The 27694-nt window shown below is 38.1% G+C and overlaps 1 protein-coding gene and 1 pseudogene across 2 annotated transcripts in view; both read right to left on the bottom strand.

Annotated features, from left to right (window-relative positions):
* The window catches only part of CPQ (carboxypeptidase Q), a 382789-nt gene that overhangs the window by 249929 nt on the left and 105166 nt on the right, over window positions 1–27694 (bottom strand). The window contains exon 3 of the mRNA XM_080909480.1: window positions 239–446. Within this exon, the coding sequence (XP_080765606.1) occupies window positions 239–446 (208 nt within the window). The remainder of the gene's footprint in view (window positions 1–238; window positions 447–27694) is intronic.
* LOC308414186 (translationally-controlled tumor protein-like) lies at window positions 7645–8239 on the bottom strand (annotated as a pseudogene). The gene has a single exon. The product of its transcript is annotated as a translationally-controlled tumor protein-like (transcript).

The raw sequence follows: 27694 nt of genomic DNA, 5'->3' as shown, positions 1-27694 counted from the left end.
AAAGAATGTCATGGGATCATTCTGAATGTGGAAAACATTTCTGAGGAATTCATAAGTGATGCTTGGAATCTTTAAAAGGCCAAAGAAAATATTACAATGAAACTGCCAAATGTGGGATGGGGAGAAGATTCCATGAGCTATCAGTATTTTCAGTTGGATGGTTTGCTTTTATTTCATAATGTCCTTGTTTGCAGAAAACTAGTTTTTGAAGGTATTTCAAAGAAACGTCACAACTCACCTGTAGATGGAAAAGGAAGCTACTGACCGGATGAGGGATGCCACAGCCCCCACCTTGGCAGCTTCTACAGCTCCCTGCACCCGGTACTGCACAGTTGTACTGTAGCCGGTATAAGGCTGGTTATAAACAACGATCTTCCCTCTTGCCTCTGATGCTCTTCTTCGAAGTTCATCAAAAGAGGCCACCACGAGCACTTCTGCTGTGATACCTAGAAGTAAAAGTTGAACAAATTAACTTACGGTTTTCCAACAGCCAGGGGGAATTGGCATACAATAGGTCACACATATTCCGTTGGCTACATCTGGCAGATTGAGTAGAGAAGACTGGCATTTCAGAGCTAGTTAGCATGGGAGCAAGGCTGCCAAATTAGTCATCTGCCCAAAAGGGCAACAACTCATTCACAATAATGTAGCCTATAACTCAACGGTTTCCAGCTCACTCTACCAGTGGCACGAAGTAACAAACTGCTTGGAAAGATACCTTTCCTCCCTATCCTAAGAAATCATGGATTTCATCAGAGGACACTATTATTTTTAGAATTGCATTTCCGAAATCTTAGCATTAATGACAAACATCTTTATCCCTTCATAAAGCTATTTTGGTATGCCACTAAACACTCAATTTCAGCAGAGGGCAGCAGCCCAGGAAGAACACGCTTAAAAGACAATGTCTTTCATAAACCCAACTTTTAACAAACAACATGCCTTCTCCTGAGAACAATGAACGTCAGCTTGTTTCTGTTTCTACTTTGGATAAAAAACACTCCAAAAGGATGTGGAAACTTCCTGTGCATCACAACTTAAAATAACTCATCACCAAAAATCACACTATCATTCTTCAAAGAAATAAAAAAACTTAGAACATGTATAAATGCCCTAGAATCTATTTGCTCTGGTTAGATGTGCTCACTTCCACATACCTTTCTCACTTTACCATAACTTTCTGATTAAAGAAAAAGAGTTCTGTCTTCAAAAATTCAGGCAAACCCATGTGCATATATACATATACATAACATACACATATGCACATATACACACATATATACATGCACATAAACATACAAACACACATGTATGCACAGACACATATATACCCATATATACACACACATATATATATTTACATACATATGTAATACACATTCACATACATACTTACACACAAACATACATCCAACACACACACACACACACACACACACACACACACACACACACTCTATGTCTAGAGCTTATCCTGCCTGTGCAATTTGAACTATAAAATTTGATAGTACTTTTATAGTCACTCAGGAATCTGGTTCTTATATCACTCCCCCAGGACACTTCTGCAAATCATGAGCTCAAAGACACTCATCATGCAGTCTGAATAATTTCAGGTGTGGGAACTGAGATTCTAGAACATAAGGAACATTTGCTTAAATATCCTTCCTTTGCACAGCAATCTGCATCTGGCATTGAAACATATCAGAAGGACAAGAAAGACCTAAAACTGAAAAAAAGTGCTACAAAAATGTCAGAGACGGAAACTTGCAAAATAACTTGCTGCAGTGACAGAGACTTCTACCCCAGAGCTGACACCTTAGCTCCAGCCATATGTGACCACTGAGCCCTCAAAACATACCTAATGTGACAGAGACACTAAATTTCTAATGTCATTTTAATGATAATTGATGCATGTTTACATTTAAACAACCACATGGGGGGTAGAACTATGACACTATAGCTCAAGTCATTAAAGGACAAGCCATAGCCAAAAGCATCACCACTGGCCCCAAGGGACTTGTTACTGACAGTCCAATAACAAATGTGAGTCATGATGATGACCTCCTCCAGAGGTCACAAACCAGGTGACAGTACTCAGCAGCTGCATTTGGGAAGGCAGGATGTGCACACAACACCAGGCATCATGGGAAGAAGTTAGCTCAACTTGAGTGAAATAAAAGGCCTTCAAGAGAGCTTCTCCCATCCATGATTTGACAGCTCTATCAAGGAGATGACCTATGCTGCCCTGTGAACAGCAGCTCTGGTTCTTATTCACAGCCCTAACAGAATATAGTTGCATCCAACACAATAATATAAGGTACATGTTAAATAAAAGTTTTGCCTTTTCATCTTTTATAAATGCAAAATGGGACTACTCTGTCTCTCTGTCTCTCTCTGTCTCTCTGTCTCTGTCTCTGTCTCTGTCTCTCTTTGTGTGTGTGTGTGTGTGTGTGTGTGTGTGTGTGTGTGTGTGTAAAAATGCTGAATAACTGAAACAAAAATATAAGGGCCTACATATGAATATTTCCAAGGACCTTTCTTATGTCTAAAAAGCAGAGTAAGTGCTAATACTACTGTCTGTATTTGAGTGTGTTGGTTACACTAATGCTAACAACCCTCCAGAGTGTTTTATGGACACTGGAGTGTAGAGAGTCACACTTATATGACAAGTTGTTATTGGAGCTAAAATTTGAATATTGGTCATTTGCATTATAGGGTCATGCACTTCCTGTTAACAGCATTACTATGTCCTATAATAAATGTAAAATATATGAAAATAAAAGCTTAGTTTTTTTTCTATTTTTAAGGGAAATGTAAAAGGGAATAAAACATCTTTATGAGTTCTGCCAGACTTATCATTAGTTATTTTCCAGGCTATTGCTCATAAATCAGGAGCTATTAACATATATTAAAGCCCAGATTGGCAATATGGCAGGCAGAGGATTCTTTACTCTATGGCACTGATCCTACGGCTTCCTAACACTACAATTTCTCAACACAGTTCCTAAATGTTCTTCCTTTCTACTTCAGACCTGTAACTGTCTACTGTTATGAATTAGATAAGAACATCTTACATAATTCTGGTGGTCTCAGCAGACCCTTGTAAAAGGGTTGTTTGAAGATGTTGAGACCAATGCTCTAGGGAAAGACTTCTCAGACTGGTTGGCCTTTCCTGAGATCAGCGTCATGAAAACAGGAATACTTGTTTTTCAAAAGTCAATGTTTGGCCTAAAGGGAGAAGAAACCTAAAATTTTATAGCAAGGCAAATAACAGGGCACTAGAACAATCCTTTGGGGCCCTTTTGTCTACAACCTGTATGATTTTACATCCTACTTTTCCAGGAAGAACAAGTCTTGATGATTCGAATCAACAAGTTATAGTCCTTCTTCAAAGGTCTAACTTTCATGCTGGAAAGTAGGAACAAAAGAAACATTATAAACTTAGGACTATAGAATTTAGAAAAGAAAGTTAACAATAAGTTTAGAAGAATACTAAGTACCAGATAAATAATAACATAAATTAAAACTTCTCAAAATCAACACAAATCTAACAGTGGGGCTTTATAAAATTTCCTATAAGAAACTAAGAGGGCTTGAATCTGTTCTAATTGCCTGAAAATGGCTGAAAGGACAGGCTCACATAAAGCATAAAAGAGTTAAAAATGTGTAAAACCACATGCATTTTGCATAGTTATGTGTAAAGTGTACATTCACTTGCAGCTATAAATAATAATAACCATGGCATTTATAGACCCCTCCCCCATTCTCATCCTCCAGGAAGAGAAAGCAAAGAGTCTCTTCAAAGTCACTTTTGAGAAAGACTTAACTATTTGAAAGGAGGGTGGAAGAGCAAAGGGTAAAGAACAACTCTGAATGGGACGAGAGGTTTTCTGACCCATTCAGTAGTCAATACTCCAAGCACTATAATGAGATCTGATCCAAATTAAATCTGGGCCATCAGCCTTGCAAAAGAGGATGGACCCAGCTGCAAGGTAAATGATCACCATCTGCAGAGAGATTACTGTGGCCTGCATGTTGTCTTGACACAGAAAGACCACAGGAGAAGCTGCTAGCATGTACAGTTTGCAGAAAAAGTTGTGTTCAATGGAGTGTGTCTACTGTATGAACAATGATTCAACCTGACATTCATAAAAACGCACAGGTTTTACAGGTACCACCACAGCAACATGCGGATCTGAGGAGAGCATAGAGCAGTTCTTCAAAACCTGAGGATTTTCAAATCTAACCTGCTCCATGGTCATTGTGGAAACTGAAGAAGTAATCAATTTTTGGAAAATCAGGATTCTTTTTAGCAATTATGACAGTGAATATTTATCTCCTAAAACATAACGTATTATCTTTTCCAACTTGGTTTCTTGGAAATGTGATTGATGCGGTCACTTTTTCTCAGGCCACCGGCTGGCATCTCTGTGTAAAAGAGACTAGTGTGGTTGAGTAAGAGTTTTCAGCAAAAACTTTTCTTTCTCGTCATTTAAAATGAGCAATTCCAAGTTGTACTTAAAGAAAAAAAATCCACAACCAGCTAGCATACTGATGTCTGCGATGCAGATATGAATTGTGACCACGTAGTCTAAGCTGCTAGGTGTTAGGGATCATGGTCATAGCCAGCTAGTCTAAAAAGATGCAACCTTCAAATGAGTACTAGTTACTGAGGATGTTGGCAGAGAAGTTTAGAGGAGAGGTGAGGATGAAGAGGAAAGCAGGAAGCATATATAGAGGAGAATGCATGAGAGAAATTGGTAGGGGTAAGTGATATTTCATGGGATTCTTGTAGGTCTATTAAAAAGTCTGGGTAGAAAGAAGGAATTCAGAAAATCACGCACTTTCAAGGTAACTCTAGGCTTTGCATGATGAAAGGCTTAAAGAAGGGAAGGCAAGATACACATAGTGGGTTAAGGTATTCTATCATATTTTGAGAGAAAGAGACATCTATAGCTTAGACCAGGAAATGGCAGCAACATTCAGTCTATTTTACCATTTTAAACAATATCCCAGAGGAACGTTATTAACTAAGCTGGACACCAGTGCTGATGATATTTGTATAGACTGCACTGTACCATCTATGCGATAACCCTTTCCTTGGGAAAACTGTAGCGAATAAAATTTAGTAATCAAACAATCAAAAAATGAAACTGTTTAAAATTTTTTAAAAATATTTTAGGACATTGGTTTTCAACCTTCCTAATGATACAACCCTTTCATACAGTTCCTCATGTTGTGATGAACCCCAACCATAAAGTTTGATCCTTGTTCATCAAGGAAATGCAAATTAAAACAACTCTGAGATTCCGTCTTATTCCAGTCAAAATGGTTAAGACCAAAACTTAAATGATAGTACATGCTGGCAAAAAAAAAAAAAAAAAAAAAAAAAAAAGTGAAAAAAGGGAACATTCCTCCATTACTGGTAGGAATGTGAAGTTGTATATCCACTTTGGAAATAAATTTGTCATTTTTTCAGAAAACTGGGAAAAGTTCTATCCCAAGACACATATACACTCCTGTGAATATACAGAAAAGATGTCCCACCATACCACACAGACAATTGATCAGCTATGTTTTTAGTAGCTTTATTCATAATAGCCAGAAACTGGAAACAACCTAGATATACCTCAACTAAAAAATGGATAAAGAAAATCTTGTATATATACATAATGAAATACTATTGAGCTATTAACAACAAAGACATAATAAAATTTGCAGACAAATGATGAAACTTGAGAACATCATCCCACATGACGTAACTCAGACATGGAAAGACACAAATAGTATGAACTCCCTTATAAATGGACATTAGCTATAACGTATAGGACATTCATGCTATAATTCACAGACTCAAAGAAACTAAGTAATAAGGAGGGCTCAAGGGCAGACTCAGGAATCTCATTCAGGGGAAATAAAATAGACATCAGAAGTAGATGAAGAGAGGAAAGTGGGTGGGAGATGGAGAGAGGAAGGGAATGGTCGAAGGGATCAGGTATGGAAAGAGTGCTGGGAAAGAGAACAAAAATCAGTAGGGGGCATCTCTTGGGAAGCTCACAAGAGTGTATGGGGTTTATCCAGCTAAGATTCTTACCAGCAAGTGATATGGAGACTGAAGTGACCACCTCCTGTAGTCAGGCAGGACGTCCAGTGGAGGGAAAGAGTCATCAACCCACCCACAAAATCTTTGATCTAAAATTTGTCCTGCCTACAAGATGTACATGGATAAAAACAGAGCAGAGACTGAGGCATTGGCTAATCAATGGCTGATCCAACTTGATACATATACCATGGGAGAGAGCCAACCCTGTCACTATTAATGATACTCTGCTGTGCTTGCAGATAGAAGCCTAGCATGACTCTCTCCTGAGAAGCTTCATCCAGTAGCAGATGAAAACATATGCAGAGACCCACAGCGAAACATCAAGCATAGCTCAAAGAGGCTTATGGAAGCGTTGGGAGCAGGATTGAGCAAGCCCAAGGAGTCAAGAATACTACAAGAAGACTTACAGAGTCAACTAACCTGAACCTATGGGAGCTCACAGACACTGAACCACCAACCAAAGAGAATGCAGAGGCTAAACCACGCCCTCCCCCACATTTTTAGCAGATGTGCAGCTTGCTATTCATGTGGGCCCCCTAATAAGTGGGGCAGGGACTGTCCCTGGCTCTGTTGCCTGGCTTTGGATATGTTTTCCCTAGCTGGAGGGAGTATTTGGTCAGGCCTCAGTGAGAGAGAATGAGTTTAGTTCTGCTGTGACTTGATGTCCTAGGGTGGGGTGGTACCTAAGAGGGTCTTCCCCTCTCTGAGGATAAAGAAATGAGGTTATAGTGGGAGGGATATGTGAAGGTGGGACCAGAAAGAGGAGGGAGGGCCTGCGATCAGGATGTAAAACAAATAAATAACTTAATGAAAAAAATTTTTCCTTGCTACTTCGTAACTGTAATTTTGCCACTGTTATAATTTCAATGTAAATGGATATCTGATATGCAGTCTCCAATGGGGTCATAACCTACATGTTGAGAAACACTCTTTTAGGAGAAATAATACCTACACTTCATAATTCCTCAGTATTATACTTCTTATATTACAGTATTCTTTCCTCAAGATCTGTATGAGGTATTACTTCATCAGAAGCAGTGATTATTACAACTGTAGTTGGAAATTTGATTGCAGAGATCATTAGCTTTCTGATTCTAAATTAGTTCACCTTTCCCTAGTCTACAAGATGGAAAGCATAGTAACCCTAGTCTCGCCAAGCTTCTCATGAGCATGAAATGAGGGGACAAAATCTCCATTTGTTATAAAGCACCTTAAAATGATAACAGTGAATTTACTAAATATGGCCAACTTCTAATTCACTTAAAATTTCACATCAAATCAATAAAATAATTTATTTTTAGACAACCTACATGACATGTTTTTTTTTGTTTGTTTATCTTTTTCTTTTCCTTTTTAAAAATTTTTCTATAGTTTCTTTGGTCATGGCATGGTTTTATTGGATAGTTTATGTATTTATAATTCAAATGTTATCCCCTTTTCTTGTTCCCTCCACTCCTGTACCTCCTCCCCGCTCCCACCAACATGTTTTTCTTTCTAAAACAATGCCTTCTTTTCAAACAAATCATGCTCAAAATAAAAACTTAAGATGAGATCAGTACCATTTGTTGTATGGATGGTAAGTAGCAGCTAGCTGTGGTGACAGGAGATAGACCTACTTTGTTAACATTTTTCATCTCTAAGTCATCCTTAAGGAAAGTCACAAATGGAGTCACAGCATCTCCACGGTATCCAGGAGAGGAACCATACCATTGGGATTCATGTTTTCACCACTAAAATAATGGTAGTTATTTTAAATTGGCAAGGATGTGCTTAATATGCTCTGCAGCTCCAGTCATAAAAGGCTCGACTCTTTATGGCTTCTGTTCTTCAAGTTTGCCTTTGAGTGATTCTATGTAGCCTTTGAGGTACTTTTTGTAGGCCTTTTTTGTGAAGCTGGTTTCTTAAAAGTGATGATTCAATCATGTCAACACCCACAACTACAGTGCTTTCAGAACCTTCTCCCTCTGGACCTTCTGCAGAAGCATTTCCACCAATGAGTGAGTCATCGGTGGCATCTTCTGTTCTACTGATCATTTTGCCCTCCACCTCCAGGTACAACCTGCCCGAAATCTCCTGGATCATGTAGATGTCAGAGAATAGCTCATCCTGGGTGATAAGGTGCTGGTAGATGATCATGGTGACAGTGGTGCTCGGGGCTGGGGGAAGCAGGCAGAAAAGCAATGAAATAATTTTTGAAATAATGACTATTACTTTAAAAACACTGAGCCTACTCAGATAAGAACTGTGTTATATACACCATCACAGCTCTAGTTGTCACTAAACCAATAATGAGGTTGCATATGGAAGAGGCTCCACATTAGGTTGCAAAAATGCTGAGCAGATTTCTTGGATTTACTTGACCCTAAGAGGCACAGAGGCAGTGATGAGAACTGTAGGAAAAGTGGGGGAAGGACTTTCTAGAGAAGCTTCAGAGCAGGTCATAAGATTCTGTCCATTACCAGAAACAGATCTGCGAAAGTATTCTATTACTTCTTGTCCCTTATGCCATCTGGTAAGATCAGAACACATCCCAACAACTACCTATACATTTCAGTCTTTTGTTGCAAACATTGATTCTGTCATTGCCAACCAACTTGCTCTGGGCAGTGGACTATCTATGAATTGGCATAGCTTATGGCCACAGCTAAGTGAGATCTTTAAAAACTGTTACAAGATTTAGCTACATCTCTTAGGAACTTAATGTCCTCAGCAACAAGAATGACAGGCCCCACATAGAAGCTGCTCATTCAGTTAAGTTTCTGCCAGAGAAACAATATCTGAAGCAGAAACAAAGGCACCATCAACTGACATCAGAAACATATTTGCAGCTACAGAGTGGGGTGGGCAATGAGTCTTGGTGGTCTGATGAGAGGGTGGCGCTTATTCTAATGTTACTAAGAACTCACAAACGAGGAGATCCTAAACTTGAAATTTCTGTTGACATGTTTGACAATCTATGGCAGAATTTTCTGTTACAAGGTAGAGATTGAATGTGTGCGACTAGGAAAGAGAGTGATCAAATCCTTAGCACCAAATAGAAAACAAAAATATAACCAGAATTTAGCAAGAATCAGTGATTTAGAACACATACTCTCATATGACAAAGAATTTTAAAGAGCAGATAGTCTCTGAAGATCGTTCCTCAGAGTGACTTCCAATAGATAGGCGTCCAGATGTCATTCTAACAGAAATAAGCAGCTGTATCATACTACTAAGCAATTTTGTACACTAAGCAGTTTTAATACTTCATCTCCAAATGCATCTTTCCTCCGAATTTAATCTTCACAAACCCAGGGCAAAAGTGACAGGTACTACTGCACTTGTGTTAGTAGAAAATACTGTTTTTATACTGCTATGTCAGAGAAACAAAGTAGCTATGACACCTCAGCATTCCAAATGGGCTTTTTATTTAACTACATTTTAAGCATTTGAGTGCACTGGGCTTTCCTCAGAGAAGTAAAACATATAAAAACAGTCTGCACCAAAACAGAATCTCTGTCTCAAGTCATAGGAAACCTATTCAACATTCTGATTCATATTAATGCAGCTTCGCACATAAAGGGAATTCAGCATTGTAGAGATGTCATAAGCACCAGATGTAACAATTTCCTGGATGTTATTTTGTAAAATCCTTTTTGACCCGAGGCACAAAAATTCAAATTCACCAACTGTTCTTAATCTCACTATAATTAAAAGTTAGTACCACAGACGTTGCAAGAGCACTATCCATACCTTGTAAATGAGACAGGGCACTGCAAAGGAAGGAGACAACAAGAAGGAGGAAGGACGTCCAGACTATTTTATAGGCACGAAAACGAGTGGGCAAAAGTTCAATGCTCTTTCAATGGGAAGCAGTGGTATTTGGGTTTAAATCCAGGTCAGGATGATTCCAATAAATACTTATTACGAATCAACTTGTTTTTTACAATATTTTTAAAAATAGTTCTAGGTCAAGTTTATTACAGAAATTAATAAATACTCCAGAGTGCTGGTTATGCCTGAGTTGTAGCTATCACATATTATCTATTAACATATTTGCAAATTATAGGAAAGATACTTCGGGTCCTTAGTAATGTCTGGATATGTGGCCAGTGGTTGGACTGGGTTCAGGCATTTGCACACCAGGTGTTAACCTTCTAGTGACACCTTCATGTTCAGTGTCTGTGTGGAGCTCAGGTTCTTCCAGAGTCTCCCATTCTTTCAACACTACATAGAGAGAGTCAGATCTTTCTGGCAGCTTCCACAGCAAGGCTAAAAGAAGCTTCTTCTGCTGACCACCTTAAGCCAAGCAAAGCACATCTGTACCTGGACTTAGGTTAAGAGCCATTTCCACCCAAATTAATGGTTGGCAGTAGGCAAAAGCTGCAGTTTCCAGATATAAGGAGACTCCTGAGTAGCAGAGAGCAAAAGCCACAGAGGGGGCGTCTCTACATTATCACAACACTTTCCGCATATTCTGAATTCAGTATTTTTTGTTAATTGAATTGACCATATTGCTCATAATCCTGTCTGGTAGGATAAAGAGCTTCTCAGACAATCTTCCTTAACAGCTGAATTCAACAAGGAAAATAGGATGTTTCTGATGAAGTAACCATTAATGAAAACTAGGCCTCAACTCAACAACATTACTAACTTATTAAGCATTACCAGGAACACACACATAGACTTCATGGCAGTGGAAACTAAGGGTGCTAGGGCTCTCCACTTGCAGAGTTGCCAAGAACCTGTATGGCCTGATTTTATCACAAAATCATATTTAAAACCACCATTCTTATAAAATTGTATGATAGAAAAGCAAAAACCAAAGCATTGCCAAATTTATTATAGATTGTTGGATAGACTTTCCAAATATTTAGGATGGGAAAGTCTCGTGACTTTATAACCTCAATACAAGTCTAAGAAGTAACCTGTAGTAGCTTACTTTAAAGATTTTTCATGAAGTTTGATAATAATAGATATAATTAGTATAGGTATACTCTAGCCAGGTACCATGTATGCCTTAGTGTTTATCACTGTTGCCCTATCAGTGGGTAGAAAGATATAGAAACTGACATTAATCTAGCTCACTGTCAGATTACTTGTAGTTTTATAGCTCAAACTCAGATGGAGATTCTTTATCTCTATCAGTAAAATCAGAAGAAGGCATAAGAATTCTGGTGATCAAATGTTCCTTTGTTCAGTCATCTACACAAGAAGCCTAACTTGTAGCCATAGCCAATGGTTTATAAGCCGTATGGCCAATGTGTGTTGAGATATTATTTTACACAGAGAAATGTATTTATTAGCTTCATTACAGATTACAATATGTAGAATTAGAATGACTGTTTCTGCGTAGTCCTTAATTAAGACATTTTCATAATTTACTCTTCATTTTGCATAGTTTGAGAGTATTGTTTAATAGGTCGTCTCTTCAATAATTTCAATAAATACTTCACTAAAATAATAAAAAACTAACCTTTTGATAGTTTTGACAATTCAGGAGATTCAGTCCTAAATGCTTTATTTATACTAAGTCATATGATTCTCTAGGCAGTCCTATGATATATTCACTTATTACTTTCATCAAATGCAAGATATTTTACTCATTTATACGTGTATCTTGCCTACTTGTTTTAGGCTTAAAATAAAAATAAATTAAGAAAGAGACACAAAATAAACCAAAAGTAAATGATTCACAAAGGGTGTAGTAAAACTAAATAATGGTGTGGCCACCGTTATGGGGAAAATATGTCATAAGATTTGTGCAGCTGTCAGGGTAATAAGCTTAGGTGTGAACTACCTGGGAAATAAAGCATAATCAGGCACAAAAGAAGTTCAGCAGCAGTGTAAGAAAACAGGTTAGCCACCTAGGCACACATTTCCTATAAAAGTAGTTTTGTGGGTCATAACAAAGAATATGCCGGGTTCTGCAGTGATAGACAAGAGTCTGTTCATTCTCTAAGTCACAAAGACAGAATTCTTTAGTGTCCTCCACAACAATTTTCTGTTTCCACTTTTAAGAAAGCCTTTAAGTCTTGCTGAGAATTCAACCACTGACTATTTTTAAAGGTATGTGAAGGACCTAACTCCCAACTCTGTTGCTACATGGTATTAAGGCACTTGAGGCAGTGATATGTCTTTGTTCTTTCCTAGTCGCTAAGTGAGAAAGAAGAAAGAAGCCATTTTGGACAACGAGATAGATTTTGGATTCCTAAAATCATTCAAAAAAGATATCTAAAATTTTACATGACAAAGAAAGAAAAAAAAAAAACAAATCAGCTTTGGGTGTTTAAATGTCTCTTATTTTGTTTTTTCTGGATAACTAAAAAATGAGGGAAAAAGAAGTTACCTTCAGGTTAGGAGATGAGGAAGACTTTTCCAGAGAAATGTTAAGGCTGAGGTCTGTGAGCAGAGGAAAGGAAACCAAATGGAATTTCTGAGTGTGCCAATGTGTTTATGCCAAAGTGTGTGTGTGTGTGTGTGTGTGTGTGTGCGCGCGCGCATGTATTTCTATCTACATGTGCTTCTTGAGTGTTTTCTTGGGCTCTTTTATTCTATTTGTTTGTTTTGCCTTATTCCAGTTTGGTTTTGTTTTATATTATTTTATGTTATTAGCACTTTCAATTTCTGTTTTGTAACAAAAGAAAGAAAGAAAGAAAGAAAGAAAAAGGTGGGAATTTTGATGGGAGAGTGTGTGGGAAGAATCTGGCATACCCAGAAATTTCATTTGAACAAAATAAAACATTATAAACAAAAAGTTCTAACAAAGCATATGAGACAAAGATCCTCCAATAATGCCACTAAATTCATCTTCTGTTGAGTATGGGGCTTTCCCTTATGAGTGGTTCATATATTCTGAGTATGGTACCTTATAGTCATATCCCATCTCAGAGCTGAGATCCCATCTGATCAGACCCACACATGCTCTGTGCATGCTACCAAAGCCTTTGTGTGTTACCTGCATGGTAGGGTCTCTGTCTTTTTTTTAAATGTTGCTTCTTCCTATTCATCCTTTCTTACTACATGCTGTCATCTGAGGTTTTGATCTTAACATTTTGACTAGTGTGAGGTGAGCAGATGCTGGCGAGTATGTGGAGAAAGAGGAATACTCCTCCACTGTTGCTAGGATTATAAACTGGTATGACTACTCTAGAAATCAGTCTGGTGGTTTCTCAGAAAATTGGAGTACCTGAAGACCCAGCTATTTCACTCCTGGGCATATATCCTAAAGATGCTCCAACATATAACATGGACACATGCTCCACCATGTTCATGGCAGCCTTATTTATAATAGACAGAAGCTGAAAAGAACCCAGATGTCCTTCAACAGAGGAATGGATACAGAAATTGTGGTACATTTACACAATGAAGTACTACTCAGGTATCAGAAACAATGATTTTTATGAAATCATCCTAAGCAATGGATGGAACTAAAAACTATTATCCTGAGTGAGGTAACCCAGTCACAAATGAACACACATGGTATGCACTCACTGATAACAAGATGCTAGTCCCAGAAAGCTCTGAATATCCAAGAAACAATTCATAGACCTCATGAAGCTCAAAAAAGAAGGAAGGCCAAAATAGAGATGTCCCAGTCCTTCTTATAAAGGAGAACAAAACACTCATGGGAGGAAATACAAGGTCAAATAGAAGAGCAGGGTTGATCATTCAGAGGCTGCTTCACCTTGGGATCCACACCATATGCAGCCACCAAACCCAAGCAATATTGGTGATGCCAAGAAGTACTTTTTGGCAGGAACCAGATAGGGATGCCTCCTCAGGGGCTCTGCCAGAGTCATATAGATACAGTTGAGCATGCTTTCAGCTTACCATTGGACAGAACATGAGGATTCCAATGAAGGTGCTAAAGAAAGGACTGAAGGAGCTGAAAGGGGTTGCAACCTCATGGAAAGAACAACAGTATCAATCAACCAAACCCTCCAAAGCTCCCATGGACTAAAATACCAACCAATGAGCACAAATTAAGACCTATGGCTCCAATTGCATATGCAACAGATGTTAACATTATCTGGCATTAATGTGAGACGATGACTTTGGTACAGTGAGAGCACATTTTTCCAATGTAAAGGAATGCCAAGGCACTGAGGTGTAGAGTGTGATTAGGAGGAAGTGCAACTTTGTGGATGCAAGTGGAGGGGGAGGAGGGATGGGAGCACGGTGTGGGAAGGGGATAGCATTTCAAATGTACATACAGAGAGTATCTAATAAAATTTAAAAAAAAGAATTCACTGTCTGCATGCTTAGTTTGTGAATGCCAGTGGCACAGCCGTTCCCTCTTTCTTAGTCACCCCCTTGACTGTGTTCTGTTATACTGTCTGAGCTTAATCACTCATATTTCTGAAGGATTTGTCTTTCTGTGAGTCACTTCAATTCACCAAGCTTCATTTCATGTCTTTATACAATAGAATTATATAAACATTGTCAGCATGAAGGGAGAACACGTGTGAAACTGACATACAAATTAGACAATCACGAGTGAAGCATTCTCCTCCTACCTTCCTATTCTCTACCTTTTCTAGCTGACCAAACTTCTGAAAGATCTTCAGTCTCCCTTTCTCTCCCCATTTCCCATTTTTAATACCCTCAAGACAAAGAAGAGAAAATCACTGCTCATTTGTGCATCAACCCCTGACATGTATTTATTCATTTACCTCACTCTGGTCCTGACGTTCCTCTGCATTTTAGCCCTGGCACATTATTTTTAAGGTCAAGGTATATGGGTATAATCAACTGCCTGAAATATCATTTTTAAATGTTCATTGTTTTCCTTATGCCTTGACTTTGTATTTCATGCAAGGTATATAAGAAGAACTGTGAGGCCCTGATGCCAGGACCTGGATTTGTGTGTGTGTGTGTGTGTGTGTGTGTGTGTGTGTGTGTATGTGTGTGTGTGTATTATCCATATATTCATTGGTACCTGTTTAAACTCCCAGTGACCAGCCCCTTAAAGATAAATGAGTTCTATTGCTGCTTCTCCTTCCCCACCAGAATCCATCAACTGTGAAAAACTTCACCTCAGCATCTTTATCACAGTGTTGAAGGGCCCTCTTCCATAGCTGCCTGTCTGTACTTTCTTTGTGGGGGTGAGGTTAGGAAAATAAGTCTTCAATGTTTATCATTCTCAAGTTTGAGTCTGCTGTCATTAATACCACTGTAAAAGAAGCTTCCTTGCTCATAATAGCAGGTAGCTCAGATCATACACTGCTACATGGTTTTCAGTGGCAGCACTAACCACAAACATCCACATGGCTTTTGGAACATAGACATCAACGTGGGCTTTGTGGGTGACATGGACTACAGTCAGCAACTTGGCCCTTGGTTGCAGCATGGATCACCACTCCCTTCTGTGACACCTGTACCCTGACTTCATATTCAGTAAAAGTCTAGTTAATGAAAAAAAAAAGGCTCAAAAACAATTTGTTGAAATAATATACATGTAAAGGTCTTATTTGTAGAAATGCAAATGTATTAGTTAGGGTTTTATTTCTGTGAAGAGACACCGTGACAATGGCAACCTTTTAAAAATGTATTTATTTATTTACATCCCAAACACTGCTTCCCCTCTTGGCCGCTCCTTTGCACATCCCTCCCCAGGCTCTGTCCCTTTTCATCTGAGAGGGTGGGACCCCTGGGTATCTCTTTACCCTTGCTTATCAAGTCTCAACCTGATTAGGTGCATCCTCTCCTATTGAGGCTAGAAAAGGCAGCCATGAAGACTAAGCTGCCTGTCTGCTACATATGTGCCTGGGGCCTCAGTCCAGCCTGTGTAAGTCTTTTGCTGGTGGTGCAGACTCTGAAAGCTCACAGAGATCTAAGTTAGTTGACTCCGTTGGTCTTCCTATGGAGTTTCCATTGCCTTAAATTCTTCCCCTCAACTTTCCCTTAAGGGACCCCTAACTCCATCTAATGTTTGGCTATGGGTGTCTGCATCTGTTTCAGTCCACTGCTGGGTAGAATATCTCAGAGGACAGCTGTGCTAGGCTTTTGTCTGCAAGCACAACAGTGTATGCCTATGGGATGGCTTTTGACTTGAGCTGGTTATTGATTAGTCATTCCTTTGGTCTCTGCACTATTCCTGCCTTTCTTTTAGACAAGGTAAGTTTTGGGCCAAAAGTTTTGCGGATGTCCTTATTACGCCTCTAGGGGTTCTGCCTATCTACAGACATCCAGGTCTCTGGGACTTCCTAGAGATTCTCCCCTCCACCCATCCTGGGTAGATTTCCATTCTCCCAGCTCTTCGTGCCTCTTTCCTATGTCTTTCCACACCTAATCCAGCTTCCCCATTCACCTTCTCCTCCCCTCTCCCACTTGTTTCCCTCCCTCCTACTGCCATGGCAATTCTTATATAAAAGCAAACAAATGAACATTTCATTGCAGGTGGCTTTTACACTTTCAGAAATTTAGTCCAACATCATCATAGTGAGAAACATGGCAGCATGCAGCCAGACATTCTACTGGAGAAGCAGCTGAGAGTTCTACATCTTCATCCACAGGCAGCAGCAGAAGACTGCATTCCACACTGGACATAGCTTGAGCATGTAAGACCTCATAGTCCCACCCCCTAAAGGGACATTTTTCTAACAATGCCACACATACTCCAATAAGGCTACACTTCATAATAGTGCCACTTCTTATGGGCCAAGCATTCAACTACATGGATGGTTGTCATTCCTGTTCAAACCACCAAAGAAAGCATCTGGAGTCAGTTCAATATATTCATCTTTGGTACTTGTAACTAGCATCTCCAAGGCCAAAAGATTACTTCCTTTAATGTTTCTAACTCTGACAGCACTTCACTCCTGAAACATCCATTTTGTGCCAAAAGCCTGTGGCTTCCCAGTTTCTGACCCATCTTGTGGAAAACATATTGTTTTTAAAATAATCAGAAACAGAGATGCACTTGGTTGCCCTCCACAGAACTCATAAGCACAGATGATAAAGAGCCCGGTAGTCTTGCATTCCACTGACAGAAGAAAAAACAGACCTTAAGGAAACTAATTGATTGATTTTTCTATTCATTAAAAAATTAAATCCTAACTTAACTGAAATTGGGTTTTCTAGTATCAGCCTTGCCTTAGGTAAATGGAGAGAATAAATTTTAAAATTGTGTTATTAATTCAAGAAGTCCTCAATACTTGGGTAAGTCCTAAGGGGAATTTAAAAATGAGTATAACACATTTCTTAGCCTGAAGTAACACAAATTAGAACAGAGACATAAAATAATTAAATCGCACATAGCACAAAAAGAGTATGTTCTAATGCTGAAGAATTAAGAATCGAAAGAAGGTAGGAACAATTTCTGAAAGGACTTATCCTGTCCACATGTGAAAATATAAAGCCAGTTTATAGACTGTGTACTGCCTAATGCCCTTGCAGTATGCCAGAGAGTTTTTTTTTTTTTTTTTTTTTTTTTTTTTTTTTTTTTTTAGAATGGAATGGTACATATTCTCAGGTACTTGATATGCGAGGAAGGGCTATTAGAAGTTTTAATATCAGGGAGATATGCTCCTATCCATTCTCCTCATTCTCTCCTTTAGATGCCAGAATGACTGTAGATTATTCAGGCCCTGGTTTATGTGGTAATACCTCTGGTCTCAGCATTATACTAAATCCTTGATGAGAGTGGCTAATCCCGATATCTTCATTAATTTTCTATCTGCCTGCCTGTTTTTTTCATTCAGAATTTAATAACATATACTCAAAGAATATATGCAGATATTTTAGTCAAATACAACATCACATAAAGAAATGTCATACTATCATTTTGCTTTAAACCTGTACCGAGAGCAGACCTGGGGCACTGGCTCTGCACGACCTCCTACAACACCCAGAGGGATTCAGACTCCCAAGTGCTCTGACATGCCCAGGACCACAGAATCACATGGGAAGCTTAACTCCCAGAGATCACCCACATCCAGAATCACTGAAGCTCTGACACACTCAAGATCACAGTTGAAGCCACAGCATCCATCCAAATACCCAGGAAAACTGGGACAGCCCCCTCCCCAAGAACCAGGAAAACAAGAATTCCCATCCAGCCAGAAGCTCAGGTTCCTTCCAACTTTCACATGTCATGGTGCAGACTCAGGGTTCTGGCTTTGCACAGAGTTCAGCAACACCCAGAGAAAGCTTGACTACCAAGAGCTCTGACACAACAGGAACTCAGGAGCTTGGTCACACCAGGATTTCAGGATCCCAGAGGCAGCTTGACTCTCAGGAGCTCTGGAACACCCAGGATCTCAGGATCACAGAATCACCGAATCACAGAATCACAGGATCACAGGTTCACAGGATCACAGGATCACAGAATCAGCTGCAATCCAAAGAATTCTGACACAGCCAGGATCACAAGAGAGACAGGCTCCAGTGAGAAACAGAAAGGGCAGTTAGCACTAGAGATAACCAGATAGTGAGAAGCAAGATCAAGAACATAAGCAACAAAAACCAGTGGTACTTAACAACATTAGAACCCTGTTCTACCACTACACCAAGGCCTTGAGAATCCCAACATACCTAAAAAGCAAGATCCAGATCTAAAATCTCATCTCCTAAATATAATAGAGGAATTTAGGAAGGACATAAATAACTCAATTAAAAAAATATAGGAGAACACAGGTAAACAAGTAGAAGCCTTCAAAGAAGAAACAAATGAATCTCTGAAAAGAAATATTAAAAAAACACAGTCAAACTGATAAAAAAAAATTGAACAAAACTGTCCAGGATCTAAAAATATAAATAGAAACATTAAAGAAAACACAAAGGGAGACAACCCTAGAGATAGAAAACATAGGAAAGAGATCAAGAGTCACAAATGGAAGCATCACCAACAGAATAAATAGATAAAAGAGAGAATCTCGGGTATAAAAGATATCATAAAAGAAATACAACAGTCAAAGGAAATACAAAAAGCATAAAGTTTGTAACTCAAAACATTCAAGAAATCCAGGACACAACGAAAAGATCTGATTTAACAATAATAGGTATAGAAGAGAATGAATATACTCAACTCAAAGGGCCAGCTAACATCTTCAAAAACTTATAAAAGAAAACTTCCCTAAAATAAAGAGAGAGATACCCATGAACATACAAGAAGCATAAAGAACACCAAACAGATGGGACCAGAAAAGAAATTCCTCCTGTCACATAATAAAACACCAAATGCACAGAACAAAGAAAGAATATTGATCACAGTAAGAGAAAAGGGTCAAGTAACATAAAAAAGGGAGCCCTAACAGAATTATACTAGATTTCTCAACAGAGATATTAAAAGCCAGAAGAGCTTGGGCAAATGTCATACAGATGCTAAGAGAACACAAATGCCAACCCAGGTTACTATATCCAGCAAAACTCTCAATTACCATAGAGAGAGAAACCAAGATATTCCATGAAAAAAAAAAACAAATTTAAACAATATCTTCACACAAATCCAGCCCTACAGAGAATAATAGAAGGAAATCTCCAACACAGGAGAGAAACCACATCCAAGGAAAAGCAAGAAACCCCAAAGAAGAGGACCACACAAGCATAATAATACCTCTAACAACAAAATAACAGAAAGCAACAATCATTGGTACCTAATACCTCTCAATTCAATGGACTCAATTCCCCTACAAAAATTATTTCCCATGTATCCTAGCAGAGTACCACAAACTAAGGCTGGTTTTCAACAACAGCAGCAACAACAACAACAAAACAGAAAGCCCATATACACATGAAACCTAAAAAACTATCCACTCAATGATAACTTGGTTAGGGAAGAAAGAAAGAGAGGTGGGGAGAGGGAGGGAGGGAGAGAGGGAGGGAGAGAGGGATGAAGGAAGAAATTAAATACTTCATACTGAAACTTACAGGACACAATAAAAGAAGTGCTAAGAAGAAAATTCATAGTTCTGAGTGCTTCCATAAAGGAATTGGAGAGAGCATACACTGGCAGCTTAACACACCTGAAAGGTCTAGAACAAAAAGAAGCAAATACACTAGACAGGAAATAATCAAACTGAGGGCTGAAAGCAACCAAGTAGAAACAAACAAACAAAAAACATCTATACAAAAATTAATAAAACCAGGAGCAGGTTATTTGAGAAAATCAACAAGATAAATAAATGACCTGCCAGACTAACCAGAGGGCACAGAGACAGTATCCAAATTAACAAAATCAGAAAAGAAAATGAAGACATAACAACAGAAACTGGAAAATTTTAAAAAATAATCATATCCTACTACAAAAGCCTATACTCAACAAAACTGGAAAGTGTAGGTGACATGGATGATTTTCTAGACAGATACCAAGTACCAAACTGAGGAATGGCTGAGAAGCACTTAAAGATATGTTCAACATCCCTAGTCATCAGGGAAATGCAAATTAAAACAATCCTGATATTCCACCTCACACCAGTTAGAATGGCTAAGATCAATAGCCCAGGTTACAACAGATGCTGGCGAAGATGTGGAGAAAGAACACTCATCCACTGTTGGTGGGATTGCATGGTGGGACTTTCATATTGTTGCTGGAATTCTGGGGCAACTGAGAAGGAAATTCACAAAAGGTAATCCCAGATTATTTAGGACCCATATCCTTCTGGCTTAACCTCATAGGACCAAACCCAGTGAGTGAAGGCCCTCACTCTGTATAAGGTCCAGGCAACCAAACATATGCACTTTATCCTATAGAGTGGACTTAGCTTATTGTCAGGAATCTGAATGCCAGATAAGCTTGAGGAAAGAGAGTTTTGCATGGCTCAGCACTTCCAACATCAACTTCTCATTTTTCTCTTAGCTGTCCAGATAGCAACAGCATCCCTATCACAGTCCTGTATCATGAACCAAAAGAATCTTTCAAAGGGCTGTGATGACTCTGTTCTGCTTCCATGAACTTATTATCCTAAAAGGTATACTTGGTGCTTCATTATACCCCTAATTCTACTGTCTTTATCCAATTTTGTGTTTACACTTAAGCTACTCAAAACAATATAAGAGCAAGAATCCACTTCCCAATTTTATTAATATTCCCATTTTCAAGACATACTCACAGTCAAAATAATGACCTTTATTCTGTATGAAACAACATTAAAAGTTCTATAAATTAATAATATTCTCTTTATGAAATATCATTTCTCAAGATGCTTTTAATCTCTTTAGAAATTCACAGAAAATCAAAGGCAGTTAAAGATGTATGGCTGAACATCATTTCTGAAGTGTTACAATCTAGTATGGGTAACAAACAACTAGGAAACAGGCTAATTTCTAAGAAGTTCTTAGAGATTTTACCCAATTAAATTTAGTCTCAATTAAAAAATGGAGCACAGAGCTAAACAGAGAATTCTCAACAGAGCAATCTCAAATGGCTAAAAAGCACCTAAAAAGATGTTCAAGGTCCTTAGTCATCAGGAAAATGCAATTCAAAACCACTCGAAGATTACACCTAACACCTATCAGAATGACTAAGATCAAAAACTCAAGGGACAGCATATGCTGGTGAGGTTATGGAGCAAGAGGAACACTCCTCCACTACTGGTGGGAATACAAACATGTACAACCACTCTGAAAATTAATTTTGTGGTTTCTCCAAAAATTGGAACTAGTCCTGCCTAAAGACCCAGATATACTACTCCTGGGCATATACCTAAAAGATGATCCACCATCCAACATGGACACTTGCTCAACTATGTTCATAGCATCTTTATTCATAATACCAAGAAACTAGAAACAACCTTAATGTCTCTCAACTGAAGAATGGCTAAAACTTATGTGGTTCATTTACACAATGGAATATTATTCAACCATTAAAAACAAGGACATCATGCATTTCACAGGCAAATGGATGGGACTAGAAAATGTCATTGTGAGTGAGGTAAGTCAGACCCAAAATGCTAGAAAAGAAATCTCCAGCAGATAATGAGATAATTCAGGTGTGTGTGTGTGTGTGTGTGTGTGTGTGTGTGTGTGTGTGTGTGTGTGTGAATGTATGTACACAAGAGTTTGGGAGCCAGAGGTCAGGTTAAGCATCTTCCCCAACTGTTCCCATCTTCCTAAAGTGAGGGAAAGATGCTCTTAACCAACATAGACAGAGCTACTTGATTCTGTTAGACTTGCCAGCCAGTGAGTCCCAGAAGCCTTTCTCTCTCTACTTCCCCAGTGCTAGGACCGTGAGTACAGCCTTTCAGGTAGACACTGTAGAACCCTAACTCAGGGGAACCTTTATTGAGCTTTCCTCAGCCTCTGTAGATCAGATGTTAAGACTTTGTAAAACAAATTGCAAATGTTCTGAAATTTTTAGTCTTAAAAAGTTTCCGCTAGAGATTTCAATAGACATCTATCAGCTCTTTTTCTAAGGTAGTTTTATTAACTTAATATTGTAATATTACTAATTATGATAGATTATAAAATGAGGTGCAATTTCATTATTTTGAATTTTAGCATCCTTAATGCTATGGTAAGTATGGTAGGTCATGTTTGGTGTGAACTTACATACTGTGTTCCATTAATACTACAGATGATCAAAAATAAAGAAGTACATGTTTTCAAGTATTTCACAGACATGTTAGCAATTGCTTCAGCATTTGATATGACAATAAGTTCAGTATGTTGGAACAGTAATTCTTGATTCTCATGAAATAATTATAATCAAACACTTCAACACATGTTTGAAATGTCCTACCTACTGACTGTACCTTGCATTAATAGTACAAATTTACAGGCTTGCTTAGTATGTAAAACATATTTACTCACTTGATCTTACAACAGTTCCATAATGTTATCCTAATACCATAGGCCAGCGCTGGGCACCACCTTTCAGAGATGTGAACTCCACCAGGCTAATGATAGTCCACACTCTGATGAGAGTCTGGATATTACTGCATGTGAAGGTGAGAAACAGCTTAAGAGGAAATTAAACCAGAGGACTTCTACATAAATATTTGTGCCCTGGCCCCAATCATGCTTTGTGAGTACCATGCATGAATAAGCAGGTATGTACGTATATCCCTAGGTTGATATCAGAATGACTTTCCTTCAAAGGTCTGATACTTGAATCAGAGGAATTTTGTCTTAATTCAGTCCTTGAAATTCTTATAGAAAAATCTCCAGTTGTTTCTCTCTAGGGAGGGACAGAATGTAAACCACTATTACATAAGCCGAAGCCTCCATATTTGAAAAAGAGGGCTTTAGGTTGACAGGCATCAAGAACTTTTCCATGCTCTATGCATCTGGGATCCTTGTGGTCCCATGGAAATCTCTCCTGTGAGCCATGCCACACTGGCCAACTACAGCTCAGACACCGGCCCCTACCTCACTGTGCTGTGGACTTTAATTTTCTTTCTTTGGTTCAAAAATACTTTAGAAACCCTAAAGAAAGCTTTCTACCATTTTGTCCCACAAGATATGACTTGGTCATTATCTTTCCAACCTTCCTGAAATGACCAACAAATTGACACCAACTTTGGCGAAACCAAATAGAATATAAATGAAGACTAATTAACAGTGCCTGAATGCAGATGATTTAGTACAGTACCTTGAAAGAACAGCAACAGCACCAAGTCCCAGCTTTGGCCAGGGCCAATGTAAGTGTGCAGTTCATTGAGAGTCATGAGTCCTTCACCTATCACGATATATCTGGGTCTGAGCATAACTGACACTCAAAGAGTACTATCTAAAATTTTATCCTGCACATTCTAGAGTAATGCATTCCAGATAGAGCCTGTGGGACACAATGGTTATATTTCCCTTCATGAAGAAAGAGCTTTATGAGAAGGCAGCATCAGAAACTACAAGATGAATGGCTTCCAAGATACACAAAGTTCAGTAGAAAGAAGGAAGACCATCCAATGTACAGATGGAAAAGAATGTCCATATGCTTCTATAGGGCATGTTGTCTAGAGAAGATTCGTGGGTGACTGATACTTGTTTTCTCTAGCTAAAGCTATAGAACCTCATAGACTAGTAGGGTGGTAAAGACTACCTCTCCCTTACTGCAAAAACTTCTCTTTATCTCAGTTGCACACTAAGATTCCTTTTCATGCTTTCCCATTTTATAGAATCATGATGTGTCAATCATAAAAGAAATAACACAGAAGATACCTCAGATCTCTGAAATTCTGTGTTTTACCATCATTTCCCTATTTTAAAAATATGCAACAGTAGCACACAAATCTATTACATCTTACCATGTCTCTTCCTTTTCCTGATGTTTGTTTTGTCTAAATGAGGTGTTCAAATTATACATATTTAGACTTTTACCACATATACAAATGGATAAATATAGTCTTATTTGCATACTTTCATCTTAATATAAATGCTAGGACACCTATACCTATAACCTCTGAACTCATTTAGCTTTCCATGTTTACTGTTTTCTAGTATTTCCTTTTCTAAGTCTGATCTGGTTTATGTATTATTCTCCTGTGATAATGATTTCTCATGTTCATAAACAATACTGTGATAAATATTTTTAAATGTCTATTAAATTAATTAAAAAGTCTCTTTAATTATTCTGAAGGGGCTTTTCAAGATGTGGACCTGGAGTCAAGGACTGTTAGCTTTTGGGCTAATAACCACTTATAAGCGAGTACACACTATATGTGTTCATTTGTGACCAGGTTACTTCTCTCTGTGAATTCCATTAAGTCACTGATTTTATTAGCTGAGTAATACTCCATTATGTAAACATACCACGTTTTCTGTATCCATTCTTCTGTTGAGGGACATCTGGGTTGTTTCCAGTTTCTGGCTATTACAAATAAGGCTGCTACTAACATAGTGGAGTAGATATCCTTTTATTATGTTGGAGCATATTCTGGATGTATGCCCAGTAGTGGTATAGCTAGGTTTTCAGGCAGAACTACTTCCAGTTTTCTGAGGAACCACTAGATTGTTTTCAAAAGTGGTTCTACCAGCTTGCAATTGCACCAGCAATGAAGAAGTGTTCCTCTTTTCCACATTCTTACCAGAATGTGCTGTCACCCGGGTTTTTGATCTTAGACATTCTGGTTGATGTAAAGTAGAATCTCAGAGTCATTTTGATTTGCATTTTCCTGATGACTAAAGAGTTTGAACATTTTTTTTAGTTGCTTCTCAGCTATTCAAGATTCTCAGTTGAGAATTTTCTTTTAGCTTTGCACCCCATTTTTAATAGGTTATTTGGTTTTCTAGAATCTACCTTTTTGAGTTCTTTGTATATTTTGGATATTAGCCCTTTATCTGATGGGGTGTTGGTAAAGACCTTTTCCCAATCTATAGATTGCTATTTGTCCTAATGACAGTGTCCTTTGCCTTACAGAAGTTTTTCAATTTTATAAGGTCCCATTTGTCAATTGTTGATCTTAGAGCGTGAGCTATCAGTGTTTTTTCTGTTCAGAAAATTTTCCCCTGTGCCAATGTTTTTGAGTTTCTTCTCCACTTTCTCTTCTATTAGGTTAATTGTATCTGATTTTATGTAGAGGTCTTTGATCCACTTGGACTTGAGCTTAGTACAGGGAGATAAGAGTGGGTTAATTTGTATTTTTCTCCATGTTAACCACCAGTTGAACCTGCACCATTTTTTTTTTTTTTTTTTTTTTTTTTTTTTTTTTTGCAAATGCTGACTTTTTTCAATTGGATAGTTTTAGCTCCTCTGTTAAAGATGAAGTGACCATAAGTAAGTGTGTGGGTTTATGTCTGTGTCTTCAATTCTATTCCATTGATCTACTTGCCAGTTTTTATCACTATTGCTGTGTTGTACATCTTGAGGTCAGGGATGGTGATTTCCTACTGAGTTCCTTGAAGATGATGTCTTTATGCAGGAAGGCAGGTACAGGGTAAAGTGAGGCCTGTCATTGAATGAGAAAGAAGGATGAGCAGAAACAAAATTTTGGAAAGATGAGAAGGAGAGAGAGCAATGAGAAACAGCTGGGCACAACATGACAGCAAATGTTTTCTTCTCTGCACATAAATATAGGTTGATATGAATACTTTTAAGGATGGGATGTACAGGATTTTGTTCTGTCTAGATGAGAAAATTATATCTTATCAATAATTGGAGGCTATTGTGTGGTGTGTTTTTTCATGTGGTGAGTTAATAGAATTCAAGAGAGGGTGTAATAGTGGGACACACCAAACCTGCCAGGGAATTGGGATGAGTAAAACTGGTGTGGTGGCAACCTGCCAAGGAAATTGTGAGTGAAAGGGGTGTGGAGGGTGCTAGACTGGAGTGGCTTGAGGAATGCCCAGGTCACAGGGAGCCAGGGTGGGGCAGACAGAGCAGTAACACACAGGAACTGGTACCATGCCTTTTTAATATTTACTGCAACAGTTCCTTTACTGTTGAGAATAGTTTTAACTATTCATGAATTTTTTTTTGTTTTTGTTTTGTTTTTCCAAATGAATTTGACAGCTCCTCTTTCTATCTCTGTGCAGAATTGACATGGAATTTTGATGGGGATTGCATTGAATCTATACATTGCTTTTGGTAAGATGCCCATTTTTATTGTGTTAATCCTACTGATACATGAACATAGGAAATCTTTCCATCTTCCAATTTCTTTCATCAGGTAGGTGGATTGGAGTTCTTGCTATACAGATCGTTTACTTGCTTGGTTAGAATCACACCAAGATGTTTTACATTATTTGTGACTATTGTGAGGGCTGTCATTTCACTAATTTTTTTCTCAGCCTATTTATTCTTAGAGTAGAGGAAGGCTACTAATTTTTTTTTCAGGAATTTTATATCCAGCCACTCTGCTGAAGTTGTTTATCAGCTGTAGAGTTTTCTGGTGAAATTTTTGAGGTTGCTTAAGAATACTATCATAGTATCTTCAAATAGTGATATCTTGACCTCTTTCTCAACAACTTGTATCTCATTTACCTAATTTCTCTGGCTAGAACTTTGAGTACTATATTGAGTACATTGGGAGAGAGTGAGGAGCCTTGTCTAGTGCCTGATTTGACTGAGATTGTTTCAAATTTTTCTCCATTTAGTTTGATGTTGGCTATTGATTTGCTGCATATTTCTTTTTTAAAGTTTAGGTATGTGCTTTGAATTTCTGATCTTTGCAAGACTTTTAACTTGTAGGGATGTGGTATTTTCTTAAAGGCTTATTCAGCATATAATGAGATGATCATGTTTTTTTTTTTTTTTTTTTTTTTACATTGAGTTTAGTTTTATAGTAGATTACATTGATGGATTTTCTTATATTGAACCATCCCTGCATCACTGGAATAAAATATATTTGATCATGATGAATTATGAGTTTAATGTGATCTTGGGTTCGGTTTGCTAGAATTTTATTGAGTATTTCTGTATCAATATTCCTAAGAGAAATTAGTCTAATGTTCTTTTTTTGTTGGGGGGTCTTTGTGCAGTTTAGAATACATTAATAAATAAAGAATGATTTAAATATATCTATTAAAATATCAAAGTATTTACATTGTAAGTATAAGTGTATTTTATTATAATAAATGTATGATATAGGATACACACACACACACAGAAAGAGAGAGAGAGAGAGAGAGAGAGAGAGAGAGAGAGAGAGAGAGAGGGAGGGAGAGAGGGAGAGAGAGAGAGAGCATGAAGGAAGAGAAAGAGGGAGAGCCAGTCAGATGGCTAGCACTTATCAC

Source organism: Micromys minutus, assembly GCF_963924665.1.
Source record: "Micromys minutus genome assembly, chromosome: 33".
In the NCBI taxonomy this organism is placed as follows: domain Eukaryota; kingdom Metazoa; phylum Chordata; class Mammalia; order Rodentia; family Muridae; genus Micromys; species Micromys minutus.
This window is presented reverse-complemented; position numbering and strand designations above follow the sequence as displayed.